General features: G+C 42.4%; 1 protein-coding gene across 4 annotated transcripts in view; it reads left to right on the top strand.

Annotated features, from left to right (window-relative positions):
* Positions 1-14,574, top strand: part of ARHGAP29 (Rho GTPase activating protein 29) — a 323,518-nt gene that overhangs the window by 187,860 nt on the left and 121,084 nt on the right. For all 4 annotated transcript variants that reach the window (XM_085601475.1, XM_085601476.1, XM_085601477.1 and 1 more), the window contains one exon: positions 13,907-13,970. In XM_085601475.1, the coding sequence (XP_085457601.1) occupies positions 13,907-13,970 (64 nt within the window). The remainder of the gene's footprint in view (positions 1-13,906; positions 13,971-14,574) is intronic.

Here is a 14,574-nt window from a genome sequence, read left to right on the forward strand (position 1 = left end):
GGCAGGAGGGAGGGGCAGTGGTGACTGGTGGAGGTGAACGCACAGACTTGTACAATGATGGGCAGGGGGCTGGGGACAGGGGCAGCAAGCTTGCCAGCAAGGCAGGCAGGAATGAACAATGTACCATGTTGGGCAGACGGTAGGGGAGTAAGGGGCAGAAACAGCAAGGTAATCATGCAGAGCTGGAGGAACGGCCATTGGAAGCACAAAGCACCATGGAGGGCAGAAGGGAGGTGATGGGTACCCACACACACGGACAGAAAGTGGGAGTTGGTCAGGGGCGGGGTAGCAAGCTGACCATGCAGGACCGGTTTGAGGGACAGTGTCTGCACAACAGACAATGTATGGCTGGCGGGACGGTCAGTGGCAGCACAATGGACCATGGTGGGCAAGCTGAAGGGCAGAGGGGCATGGACTGGGATGATGGATAGCAAAAAGGAGGGGGGGAAAGGACAGGGGCAAAGAACTGACCATACTGAGCAGGCAGGATGGGCACTGGCAGCTCAATGGATCATGGAGAGCAGGAGCGAGGGGGCAAGGCACACATGTGGACAACAGATCGCCGTGGGCAGGGCAGTAGGCCACACAGGGCTGGAGTGAGGCAGCAAAGGTATGGACTTAGAGCGGAGAGGAGGGGCAGGGGCGGTAACATCAAGCTTACCATGTAGGGCAAGCGGGTGTGGGAGTGGCAGTACATCTGACAATGCAGAGCCGGAGGGAGGGAGAGGCCAGAGCATGGACTCAGATAACAGGGAGCAGGTGGGTAGAAGCCGCAAGTTAAGCATGGAGGGCAAGCAGAAGAGGCAGTGGCAGCACAAAAGCCCACACAGGGCAGGAGGGAGGGAGGGAGGGAGGGAGGGAGCGGCCAGGGGCAGACTCTGACAACCGAGTGGAGGGATTAGGGAGGCAGGGGCAGCAGGCTGACCACGGAGGCAAGGCATGCATGAACAGATGCAACACAGTGGACGATCGAGGGCAGGAGGGAGGGGGCAGGGACCCCCACACAGAAAACAAAGTGCAGGGAGGAGGCAGGCAGAAAGGGAGCAGGGGCAGCAATCTGACCGCAGCGAGCAGGCCTGCATGGGCAGGGTCAGCAGAATGTATCATATAGGGCAGCAGGGAGGGGCAGGGGCACGATCATGAAGAACGGAGGGCAAAGGTTGGGGGCAGGCGTTGAGCAAGAGGACCACTGAGGGCAGGCCGGCAAGAGCAAGGGCAGCACAATCGACCACAGAGAGCAGGTGAGAGTGGCTAGGAGCACGCACACTGAGAACAGAAGGCAGTGGGGAGAGGGATGGTCAGCAAGTTGATCATGGAGGGTATGTGCGATCGATCATTTTTACATAACCTGGAGATTTATAAGGTACAGATATTTGTTTCCAGAAGTTCAATAGAAATCCTGAGGCATTATACATTGTTGAATAGTGTATAATCTATGGGTGACTCTCAAACAGTTCAAGTTGGAGGATAACTGTAAGCGTTGTAATGGGGTACGCCATTCTGTTCTTTTCATGAATGTGTAAGTTTTAATTATAAACATTTATTATCAGTGGCTAAAGCATCGAAGTTAAGCCGTTGACCTAGAATTCTATGTCAAATTAGGTATTTCCCAGGATACACCTCATTAAGGTAAATAATGACTAAACACTTGTTAGGCATATATGGTTTCATAAATAACTGATTGCATTAATGTCTACTGAGACACTGTTTCTTACACACCTGAATCCCAGTATAAAAAGAGAACAATTTCTACTAAATGTGAGTGCTTTCACAGATATGCTTTACGTCCTGTATGTTGCCAAAAGTTATACCCATTAATACTACACAGGTGGTAGAAAATTGGGTCTAGCTGTAGCTCACGGATACCTTCTTGTATGAAAAGCATATAGCAAACTGTCACATTCTTTGGATGATGTCATCAGTGATGTAATTTCAGATTTTATCGGTGATGGCATTAATGATGTCATGTAACATGTCATAAGTGATGTAATATGTGAGGTCATAAGCAGTTCATGGAGGGGTGCAAGTTATGAAATGTTACTGAAATGTAACTGGGAAATTCAGTCTTTTTTTAGCGTTTTTCTTTTTACTCGTTTCAACACCGAACTATAACGGTACTTTAACCTTTATATTTTTCCGGTGAATATATATGAATAAAATCACTTTATTAAATGCAACTGTATTGCAGTTTGCTGTAATGTAAATATTTCAGAGGTCATACTTTCAAACGGTTTAAAAAATAAGTGTTGGCATCTACATGAATTCAAGTTTAGTATGATCCTGTTTTATTAAATATTAACGAAGTTAGCATACTTAATGAAAATAGCATTAATTCAGTTTATTTGCACTGTGTATGGAAGGTAAGATTAAAACTCATATTTTGTGCTGCATCACCAAGTACAGGTATGCAAGAAATCAATGCACTGTCAGCTACCTCTATTTAGAAGCGTCCTTTACTGGTCTCACTGATACGAGCAAGTCATCATCGTCTGTAGAGTATGACTTTGTTTTCTGATATAGTGCATCTTCAAAGTCATTTGACTCACCCAAGCTCTTTTATTGTAAGAGATTCATCATCATAACCTGTTGGTAGAACGTTCACCTGTCTTGCTCCTGATATTGCAAAACACTGTTTGAGCTTTACATCAAGGCAGACCGACCCCCTTATGAAATCTGAAGGCGTATATTCCATGTACCTTGTTAACTCCTGGAAATGTTTGTAGTAGTACTCCTGTGTGGATATCAGTCTCAGACTCAATTACAAAGAAAGTACTTCTACTCACTCCTCATCCGTGCTTTTTTTTTTTTAACGGTAACTGTTGTAATATCTGCTTTGTAAGTACGATTGTTTCTAGCAGTTTTTTACTTTAGTTGGTGACAATATACTTGCAAGTATTTCCCTTTATCCTTCTTGATGGCTGGTGCCCACACAAGTCCTCCGAAGAGCATTGATAGACTTTCCAGATGACTGATCAGAGGGTAAGCAATGGCCCATCGGGGCTTCTTTAAAAGACCCACCTGGTGCTGCACCACATCCCATCCACAATCCCCCCAAAATAGTCACTCGTCCATTAGAAGTCAACATTAACATTTGGACATTTGTCCCACTTCCCTTAATGTAGGTAAAAAAGCCATCAGTGTTTACTGTAATTGTGATAATTTTATGCTTCCCATCTCCCTAGCCTTTTACTCAGCTTGCATTTGAAACAAAATCTTTCTGCACTGCAAGTTGTTGACTGCTGAAAGCCTCTGAGAGTGGTGTTGAAAAAATCAATGACATGGAGGGAATCTTAGGAGCCTATTTTCTTGTTTCCTTGGCCTGTCAGCAGTGAAGAGACTGGAATAGTGAGCAGTGACACTGGCATATATAGTTAACTTATGTCAAACATCTGCTGTAAGCAGACAAGACATCCATGCTGACCCTAGCCACAACTGCTTGGGAAACTTGGTGCCAGGCCAGTTCCTTAGAACGAGCAGCCTCAATACTGTGCTAAATTTTGCTCTCAGCAAGGATGTCCCTCTTTGTCGAACTAGGCGATTCATGTTTGCAGACAGCATCTTTGGATCTGATGGTTGCATCCACATCCTCTATGTTGAATCCGCTGGGTTATTTATCTGGCCAGGTGCCTTTGTCATAATTGCTAGTTAATGGTATTTCTTTTTAGGTCGAGCCTAGAGTCCGCTCACAGGCGCTGCTCTGCGAGGCATGCTGTATTCAGTCTATGAATAATGGCCACGCCCACCGCCTTTCATAAGTTCCTTCTTGTGCATTTTGAGCCGTCTTTTCTTTTGTATGGTGCATAGATACAATTTGTCCCTCCTTTTGACGTGTTTGTTACACCCATGGCGACTGGCCCTGTTACACGGGTCATTTCACTTCAGGGCATTCTGTTGGTGCAGCACTCTTTTCAGGTCTCGCCTGGCACGGGCTGCGCACATGCGCAGTCTCGCTGGCGAGATTTAATGATTTGGGGTATTTTTCTGTATTTTCTGTAAAGGGTATTCAGCCCTGCCCCTCTTTTCCATTGGCCGGCGTCACTGTTTATGCTAAACGCTGGCCAGCCATTGGAAAAGAGCTGTTTGTGACGTTTACCTTTGGCTTTTTGAGCCGTCCCATTTGGACGGGCTCGTCTGCCTTCTTTGCGTCGTAAAAGGATTCTTATCTTTATGGGGCCATGTGTTTAAACACATGGCCCCCTAAAGACAAGAGATCCTCTTTCACTTTCGGGACCGCGTCGTGCTTGTTATAGGACTTGTGCCCTGTATACAACATACCAGGTAGCAGGCACAATATGCAGCATGTTCTGAGTTTGTCTGCTGCAAAGCCCATCTAAAACTTGATTTGATCTTCAAATGATCCGGATTGTAGCCCAAGGTGTATATGTATAGTGCGCACTGCTGCTAGACAGGCATTCTCTGCTGAAGGGGAGCGTCGCTGGCGTGTGTCTGTGCTTGCGTTTGCTTAAGGACAGAGAGTGCAACAAACCATCAGCCGTATGAGCTCCGAAAATATTGCTTTATGGAGGCAAGCCACAACTTGCAAGTTTTAATCCTTTAGTTTTTGTCAGCATTCAGATCTAGATTATCTGACTGACAGAGCTCATGCACTTATTTTACTTAAATGCAAGCAAAACAGGAAAGAACTGCTCTAGGGTAGTAAGTACCTGCACTTTATATTTGCATATCTAGTGCTGGCTCTGGCATATTTCGTTAAAATTGCAGGCGTCTTATTAAGCATGTCGGTAAAAAGACAGGCGTGCTAATGACTGTCTTTATGCCGGTTTCGTTAAAATGACATTGCGATCCAAAGTCTTCGGGGGGGGGGGGGTAAAGGTTGTTTCCTGTACAGCTTGCCTACAGCCGAGAGAGAGGATAGGTGTTCCGAAATGCCGAGTGAGGGATTTCCACATGGGAGGAAATAAGGATGGAACTGTTTGCTCTTTTTGTGAGGGAACTTGTATAGCGCTGCACTGTGAATGGAATCGGATCTGGGCGCTGAGCGAAAGGGTTCGGAATTTCATACATCACCACGCGGGACCGTGCGTGTTTCGAAGAAGTTGACAACTTGGATTTGAAAGGGAGAGTACCAACACTTAGCAGTTTTGCAATACTTTAAAAGGGATAATACCGGCATTTTTAGATTTCAAATTCTAACCATTTACCATGCTACCGTGGTTCTGTATTGTTATTCAGTTTCGATGACCGGCCAACAGATGGAGGGCATATTCTGCAAACTTCAGGGCCAACAAAGGAACACAACAGGACTATCGGGCTAAGGCAGGCCCACTGAAATTATGCGATTCTACGGGCTCTTTTTGCCACCTAATCCATCATCTGCTGCATACTCTGCAGATTTTACACACAAACAAAAAAAGATTTGTCTTGCTCAGTCTAATTTACACTACAGTTACTAAACGTGGCGACACGTGTTAAGTAACGCACAGTGAAAGCCCCCACTAAAGATAGACTTGTCATCTTTCAGTTGTTTATTGCTGTGTTTGGTTGTGAAACTGTTAAAATGTTTGCACAGACATCGTTACCCTTTGTGTGAAAATAAGAATGAAGCAATGCCATCACAACATTTGCCACGTTACACCGCATATTTTGCCTTTTCTTGCCCCATAATGTGGTCCTCACCTGTAGCATAATTCCAGTTTTTTTTTGTTGAAACAGTTTTTATTAGGTTTCAAATCAACAACAACTGTACATTACAGCATTAGCTCCCATGTGCCATAAAAGTAGCCCCCCTCCCACTCCCAACTCATCCCCCCCCTCCCCCCGTGTCAGTGCGCCCCTGTCCCCCATTTCACCCTTGATGTGCCCCCCCGACCCTGGAGTTCAATTGCAGTCGCTCACCTCCTCTCTATGTAAACAAATCGTCCCTCGTGTCCAGGCCTCTGGTATGTGTCTGGGGGCCGCCCCCATCCCCTTCCCAACTCAATCTCCAGTTCCCCTCGCCTCTCGCCGATCTGAAGCGCTCCCTTCTTCCTCTACCTCAGACATCAGCCCCTGGAGCTCCACTACTAACGCTTCCCATGCCCTGGCTGTCGCTAACGCTTTCTCATCGTCACCCCTCAGAGCCATCTGCACCCGGAGTGTACCCTCCGCCCCCGCCCATCTCACTAGCGCTGCCCTCCACCGCACATAGCTAGGCCCCCCCTAGATTTCCAGTGCAGGGTCAATTCTCTCTTGGCTAGTATTAGCCCCAGCTGTAGCATAATTCCAGTTACCCTGGGCATAGGTCTTGGCAATATTTCTGGGTAAGTGGGGAGCTGACCCATAGTAGAACTTTTTCTCTTGGCCTCTCTGCTGAGACTCCAACCCCTTGCATTTGTTTTCTAAATTCCAGACCTAGCTGTGCTGATAAGGTAGTGCGATGAACTGAGCACCCACTACGAGAAGTGCAAGTGTGTCTCAAAACAGAGCTTCAAAAATGCTAAGGGGCTCTCACCTCGAACTTTACGTTTTTACAAGGTGCACAACCCAAGTACAATTAATTAAACACTGTCATTTGGGCAATAGTGTCTCTATATAGAATTTTAATTGATATGAAATACCTTAATATTTCCAATTAAGTTCAGTTGCTGGTCTGTACCGAAAATAGCATAGATGTTATGTTTAAATGTCATGCGTCCCTTCAATGACCAGGTGGTGACACTTGTATGAGTCCCACAACAAGCTATTCAATCCTGTGAGTTGAGGTACACAGGTCTGCAGCCCTCTTGATAAATGTATGTTTTGCGGAAATTGGCTGAGGAAAAACAAAGCTTTTGGCTGATGTCTCGAGCAGCCTGAAAGATGAGTCAGCATACTGGCCCCCGTGCCCAAGAGTTGGTCTATACTATAAGGCTACACGTGTGGCGCTTTGCAAGTCCTTTAAATACATTTAAGAAAATTGAATCGTCGAGATAGCTGCAAAATGTTACCAAGACTTGTGGTTAAATATGCAAGTAGCGCGGTCTGAAGAATGTACCTTTAGATTTTTTTAAAACTAGGAAATTGTAATCCTAGTTTATTAATTCTCAACAACAAATGGGTAAATGTTTTAAGTGGCTCTTTTGAACAGTGAGGGAACAAGCATTTATTAGTTTAGATGTTTTGTTAACTCCTGGTTGTCATTGTAAGATTATATAAGCGCTTTTCCTGCTTCACGGCCATGAGTGGAATATAAACATATACAGAGCATGTATCTGATATGATGTAATATTATCTTTATTTGTGAATGAAAAACAGGGACAAATCGGAATAAAACTCAGTGTGCTGCTTTCTTTAGTAGCCCCCTCAAAATGACGTACATGGTCAAAGTGGCCTGTGACAGTTGTAAGCCGCTACCCATCTCTCTCTGAGCGATGGTGGACTATACCATTTTGTAGTATCTGAGGAATGCCATATAATCACCTTTCTTGGAAATGTGTGCATGCATGAGGCTCTGGCGACGTATCGGGGTTTACTTTTTAAAATGCAGCTTTGTAAGCCAGAGACTTGGCGACAACAGATTTGCACACAAAACTTCTAAAGGTCATGAGTATGTTCCATTTACTCGAAAGTACCCAGTTGAAACCAACTGTTGATGTTGTGTGGTACACTGAATTCAAGCAGTGCCAAGGGAAAATGTTCTCCTGGCAAAGGACCAACTGGTTCTGGAGGTGGTTTGTCAATGTGTCAACGTCATGGTTGTGTCTTCTTCCCATAGAGGCATGAGGGAGTTGTACAAGCCCTCCGGCATCTGCAGGCTCTGTCCCATGAGCACATAAAGTCTACAACACCTGCAGTGTCATTCAACACAGCAGAGCATTGTTATTGTGCAATCCCAGTTAATATTAGCCATCAATGAAGTGACTGGATGAAGCAAGTGATGCTTTTTATTATGACGAATCACATGTATCCTTGTTATAACCATGCCCTCACTAACGAGCTGAGGCATTATCCTCTTTGCTCAGTATTGGCAGGCTTTGGAAGTTGCTTCATATCCAGAGAAGAAGAAAATGAGGCATTTTATTGCACGCCAATACATTTGCCGTTTCCATGATCCTTAGCGGTTAATGGCCTCTGTTCCCAACCTTCTCTTGTGGTGGGCCACAGAATACAAGTGTCTGAATATGGGAAGATGAATTTAGTACTGGCTAAGGGGAAACAGGGAAAATGTTCTGAAGCATCAAACATGCATCTAAAGTGTTAGCAGTCTTATTTAGGGCAATCCTGGGGAGCGCATGCGCTGCTCTGCAAGGCATGCTGTATTAAAGTATAGACGTGAAGCCCAACCCACTCTCCGCCCATATTTGTCATTGGCTTGTATCCATGTCCTTCGGAAATGCCGGCTTCTAATTCCTTAATAGGCTTGTTAATCCCTCCATGTCTTCATTTGGGACCTCCCATGAGGACTGGCCCTTTTACTTATATTGTTACACACTGTCTTATTTAGTCTGTAAGCACTATTTTCTTTAATGAGTTTCTCCTACTGCAGGAACAACATGCCTTCGTGCAACATTCAGCACGCCATGCATGTTTTCACTTTCCAAGCAGCCGCTCATTTGAAATGAAATAGGTCTAAGATTTACAAGAGTTTGAGCTAGTGGCATTGTAAATGACAATGCCTTTTACTTATGTGTTAATGATCGACATAGATAAATAAAAATGCTTTGTCATTTACAATGCCAATAGCTTAAACTCTCGCAAATGCGAGACCTATTGCATTTCAAATGCTTGTTTAACTTTTTATTTTGGCCAGAACACTTGCGCTTGTGTTTAAAGTCACTGCGTGCTTAACGTGTTTGTGTGCCTTGCATGCAGGATCATAGACGCTTTCTGGTGCTCCTTCATGCCATTGCAAAGGAATCAGCACTGCACGCCGCTATTCATTTTTAAATTTATTTTTGGGGTTGCCTTATCTGTAGTAATGGAGGCCCTTTTTTAGGTCTCGCCTGACCCAGCGCATGCGCTGGTCTGGCGAGACTTTTTGTGAGGGCTCCAAAAAGTGCTACCATGGCCAGCCTAGAGCTACAGTGCATGTCCGGGGGCGCGCGCGCCGCGCTTGATCGCAATTACTTTCACGGGCGCACGGCCGCTTTGATGTTTGATCGCGATCACTTTCCGGCCGCACGGCCGCTTTGATGTTCTCCGTGAGCCAATGCTTCAATAGATTGCAGCAGTTAAAATAAACCAACATAATGATTCCCCACACGTCCTTTAGAAGAGAAATTCTTCAGTAAATTGTCTGGAAAACTGAGGACAAGTGCTTTAGCACCATTTCACACACATTAAGCATCTTAATAAGTAAGCTTAAAGTCCACTTTTTTAATGCATTTTATTTTGTTTTTATGAACCATGTACAAACATAAACAAGCATTGGCATAGCCAATAGGTCTCGCCTTTGGGACCTTATAAGTGTTTAGCCATGCAACAGTTACTACATACTAAATACTTATAAGGTCCCAAAAGCGAGACCTATTGGCTATGCCAATGCTTGTTTTATTTTATTTTTAGCGCAGCTCGCAAGCTCACTTTATTTACTTTGGCCTTGGACAAATGGACCTCAACTAGGTCTATTTTGGCTGTGGTAACTACAAGGGAAGAGGGCAGTGCACTGCATGTGGATTGCAACTTCTGTCTTCACCGATTTGTATTCTTTAATATTATTTCTTCCGATCGGCATTTTTACCTGAATAAGAGAAGTCCCTGCCAGAAAATGCTGCTGGTCTCTCTCGCCCCAGATGTTAGCTGTATGTGGGATGGGTGCAGTTTTATACTTTACCTGTAACCTTAATTGGACAAATGAATTTAAAGTGGGTGCAGCCGTGTCGCTGACTACATGTGTGCGTGTGTGATTGATCACAACAAGCTTAATCACCTGTCAGTACGTTGCCCGCACGCACCACAAGTGTGAAGGAAACAACAAAAGAAACAAAGGCTTCTTTTTAAATATTAAAGGGTATGTGGATTCCAAATTTTGACTGCTAATAAACAGTCTTATTATAGGGAAAATTATGACTAGCAGAACACTGCTCCGTGATATGACCTGAAGGACAAAAATAAAAGTTGGTTGCCTATTCAATAACTCAGCAGGCAAAGGGCTGACCTTTAACGTTGTGATGTTACGACTACGATATGGAGGATATCGTTCTGTTCCAGTGTATTTGGGGAGAAAGTACAATTGTGGACACTGGAACACCCTTGTAGGTTTCTGGAGGGAAGAAATATAGGATTTTCTCATTGCTAATTTTAAGGCAGGGTGGGCAAGATTGCGGTGGTTGTGTTAAGAGACCAACTTATAGCTGTAAACTATCCAGGCTGGGCATTGTCACAAACGAACATTTGCAATGCAATAGGTCTTGTGATTGCGAGATTTTAAGCTAGTGGCATTGTAAATGACAATGCCTTTGATTTGTGTTTAAAAAAACCTGCAATAATAAGAGATTGGTATTTACAATACCAATAGGTCAAAGTTTCTAAAATTTGAGACCTATTGCATTGCAAATGCTTGTTGTCACTGTAGTGATCGTAAACTAATGCATTAAAGGTGTCTTATATGGTTTGCATTATTTGTTTGTAATCTTATTGACAGTTTTTCCCCATGACTATGCATAACAACTGAGAAGCAGCATGACATTTTGGTCCGGAATTAAATTACTTAGAAAGTGACATTATCCGATCTGGCGGGTCTGTGGTAGGTGACCAGGATGAGTTTGCTTGTCAGGTATGATAGATCCTAGTATTTAGTACCTTGCGTGTGAAGCAGTATTTCTGTTGGGACCCTAATTTTGAAGAAAGGCAAAGCAGTTAGGAGTGAGCAATGAATTGACCAGATGCCTGAGGTCAGAGAGTAAACTAATTCCTGTATTTTGTGCTACCTTTTGTAGCTGGGTAGTCTGTCTTATTATGGTCAAAGATGGAGTAATGGGGTGCTCTCTTGGAAAGAATAAATCCATATATGGATGGAATCTGCAAACTTTCATATGTTAAAGGTTACTCTAAGAGTTGTGTTCGTTTGGCAGCAAATCCAAGTGGTGTTTTTTTGTAAGACTCAGTATATTTTCACATCAACCTTTCTAACGTTTAACCAGGGGAGTGGAAAATAAAATACCTACTTGTCCATGAGACTGGTTGCTTCATATATCTACTTGTCTTGTAACAAAATCCATTTGACCCTTTGGTGCCATGTAGTGCAGCGACAAATTATGACAGCAATCTCATTATATAAGAGCTCTGATAATAGCCTATTTGATTATGCCAGAGCTCATACCATAGTAGGGTTTGAATACTAGCAATTCCCTTATTTTGCCACCTTTCTCAGATTCACATACTGGGGCTCAGGTAGTGGCAAGCAATAGTTCCCCATGGCTGTGCAAACCTACTAACTTGCATGTTTTATGGGTTCTCATCAGCATGTCTCCTGACAAGGGCAGAAGCAAAACTTCATCTGGGGATGGGGGAATAAAGGTTGTGGGAATGTGAACTTGTTACTGCTCGATACATTTTTGCATGAGACCACACATGCATATTTGCTTGAGCTAAAATGCAGTTCACAAATATTTTCTGTAGTACGATTTCCTGACCTACTTCTTTAAATTCTTGTGAGTTCATAAAACCAATGCAAGGACATGTACCATGGATGCACTTTTGTGACTTTCTTTAAGAATTGGGCCCATATTTAGGTCAGGCGTCAACTAAAACCATTTGTTTTTATTAAAATTCTATCTCTTTATATCTATCGGCTGGCTTCAGTGAGAGTGACAGCATTCTGTTCTTTCACAAGGAACATATCGGCACGCAAAGTAGTTTTGTTAAATGCCAGGAACTACTTTGGCAATGCGTAGTTTTTGAGAACTAAAATATTTTTCCTTGTGTCAATGTTTGTTATAATGTGGGCCCGGCAACTCCCATAGCAAAGTTTTACAAAAACCATGTCAAAACAAGACACACATTGACAAAACCAAAAGGCTGACCATCAGTGTCATAGTTATTGACTTTGCCAATGATTGTTTATTATTATGTTTCTTATAATTTTGTTAAAAGTGGTTACACCGATTTTCCATAATGAATATTTTTGGAACTCCTAGTATGCATCAGCACATTTTACTGAATGATACTTCAAAGAAATGGTGCCTAAAATCTCAGTAATTTAGCAAAACCTTTTTGCAGCATACAAAATAATACAATCTATATCCATACAGTTAGAAAGTGTGTATTGATACAAACCCTAACAGTGGGCTAAATGCAGATTGCATGGTTTTCTTATTTTCTTTTTGAATTATGTTCAGATTATATTGATAGATCTTTAAAACAACTTCCTTTTAATAATGTTGCAAGTGATGCTGCTTGGACAAAAGCAAAATTTGGGACTCTACATGGTATACATGGTATTACAATTGCAAAGAAATCATTAGTAGGAGCCGGAGGTCTCCTGTTAGATTGGACATGGAGACATTATTGATGGTCATGGACAACGTCGCACAGATGGAGAAAGTGATGTTCAAATTTTTAAGACCCAATCACAGTTCTTTGAATTGTATGATTGTTGAATACTTCTTTTCTATTTATTACCAAGGTCTATTGATGTAATTATCTTAATGTGTGTGGTGTCTAAAGTATTGGTACAGGTTATTAGACCTTTGTAAATTCTAATTTAAAATTGGGATGTTAATTTGTATTATAATTCCAGCCCTTTACTTGGTGTTTGCACCAAAAGAAGGTTTACTTGTAAACTGTTCACATTTAGCATGTTAATTTTGTTAAGGATTCTTATTTCCTTCACAAAACACATTTTGAAGGTGCCAGAAAGTCACAGTGGCAGCTAAGCTTTTAGATACTTAAAAACATGAAAGTGAGACTTGGACATTACAATCTCTGAACAGTAAGTCCCGTAGTATGAGTGTGGCCCCTCTTAAGAGAATTGTCCCCTTAGGAGATCTGAAACACCTAGTAGGTACCATTTTAAGGACAAACTAGACTAATGGCTTTGACTGTGAGCTTTAATGTGAAACATATTGGCGATATTGGTTGCATAACGTGTTGTGGTATCCTGTGGCTAGCGGCACTGATTCTGGTGCTTGACTCATATGGGCTTCATTGACCTGCAGCTGAATCGGCTTGGAAACCTTGGGATTGGACCAATTGGGATCATCCATCAATTCCTTTCATACTGACAGATACGAATATGTTTACATTTTGATAAACCTCTAGCGATAGGGCCACAACATCGGAACTGTATGGAACATATCCAAGAAACTTACAGTGGTAAAGGAGATCACATTGGTTCAACTTCAAGTTGATCATTGCCCTGAAGAAGTCCAATGTTTTGGACGAAACATGTTGGCTGTTGTTGACTGTATTTACAGTTTTAATATGAATTTGATCCAACCATAAAAGAAGAATTGAACACATCAGTGAAAACCGGTCATTTTTGACTTAGTGATATTGTTTATCTAAATTTTATATGGTGCACCTCCCAAATATGTTATAACATATTAGTAAGGTACTCTGGGCCAGAAGATCTTAATCATTGCCACGTTAACGCCCACACAGCCCAGTAACTTTGTTAGCTGTCTGTTAGCCAGGCAACTTTTTAAAGGAGAAAGCCATATATTCATTTTTAGGGACTGTTTTACATCTCTAACGTGCCCTGAATTTTTCCACATTTAACTCCTTATATCAAAGATGCATTGTTTATAGAATGCAGTCGGTTTTTGTTTTTTTGTTTTCTTTTAATGTTGGAGGATTTTTTATGTTTTAGTCGGGACTAGGAATGCAAGCCAGACTTAGGTTTGTTAATGCTTCATTATATCGCAAAGATAATTCTGTTGTAAAGTGGTTTGGATGAAGGAAATACTTGAGTTATTTAGTTCTATTATATGTTTAGTTTGTATTGCTGTATTTCCTGCATTCTCATATTGCTTTTTCTCCCTCGCAGTCCTTCGAAAACATCTCTGTGGAGGAATCCTCAGGATCCATACATGAAAGGGATGAGATTCAAGGTACATTATATTACCACAAGTATTTTAGTGTCTTGTCCGTGTACCTCTATTTCCCAAATTAAACGTACCTTAAACTTAAAACTATAAGTTCAATTGTTGGATAAATGATTAATTTTCAGTCACTTCCCGGTTGGTGTGCACTGTAAAGTACTCTTTCAATGCACCGTGGTTTACGGAACGTTGAGCATATGTATCTATTAACCTTGCAATCAGCCATAAGCAGCGGCCACTTTTTCTTAAATAAACAGAGACATCTTAAGGATTTTGGGGGCCCTGGGCCAAACGCATTTTGGTCCCCCCTGTTGGGAACAGTTTTGAATTCATGATTCAGTTTCAGCTCTTTCATACAGTCTTTAGCCAGATCTCTAACAGGTGCGCTCGTCCAAATTCTGAATGTGTTTACATCAAATATTCAGGGATAGAGAGATGTGTTATAAATATTGTAACACAGCAGTAGCTCACTAATGTTGCTGCAAATAATCTCTGCGACACCAACCCATTTCTTATTTGTGAGGTCCTGTTTTGATCTAAAAGAAATTTTTTTGTATGGATGTTGCATGAAACAAGCCCATTTCTCTGCAAAATGTCTGTAATTGACTCACAT

The sequence above is a fragment of the Triturus cristatus genome, chromosome 4_2 (genome assembly GCF_964204655.1).
Source record: "Triturus cristatus chromosome 4_2, aTriCri1.1, whole genome shotgun sequence".
Taxonomy (NCBI): domain Eukaryota; kingdom Metazoa; phylum Chordata; class Amphibia; order Caudata; family Salamandridae; genus Triturus; species Triturus cristatus.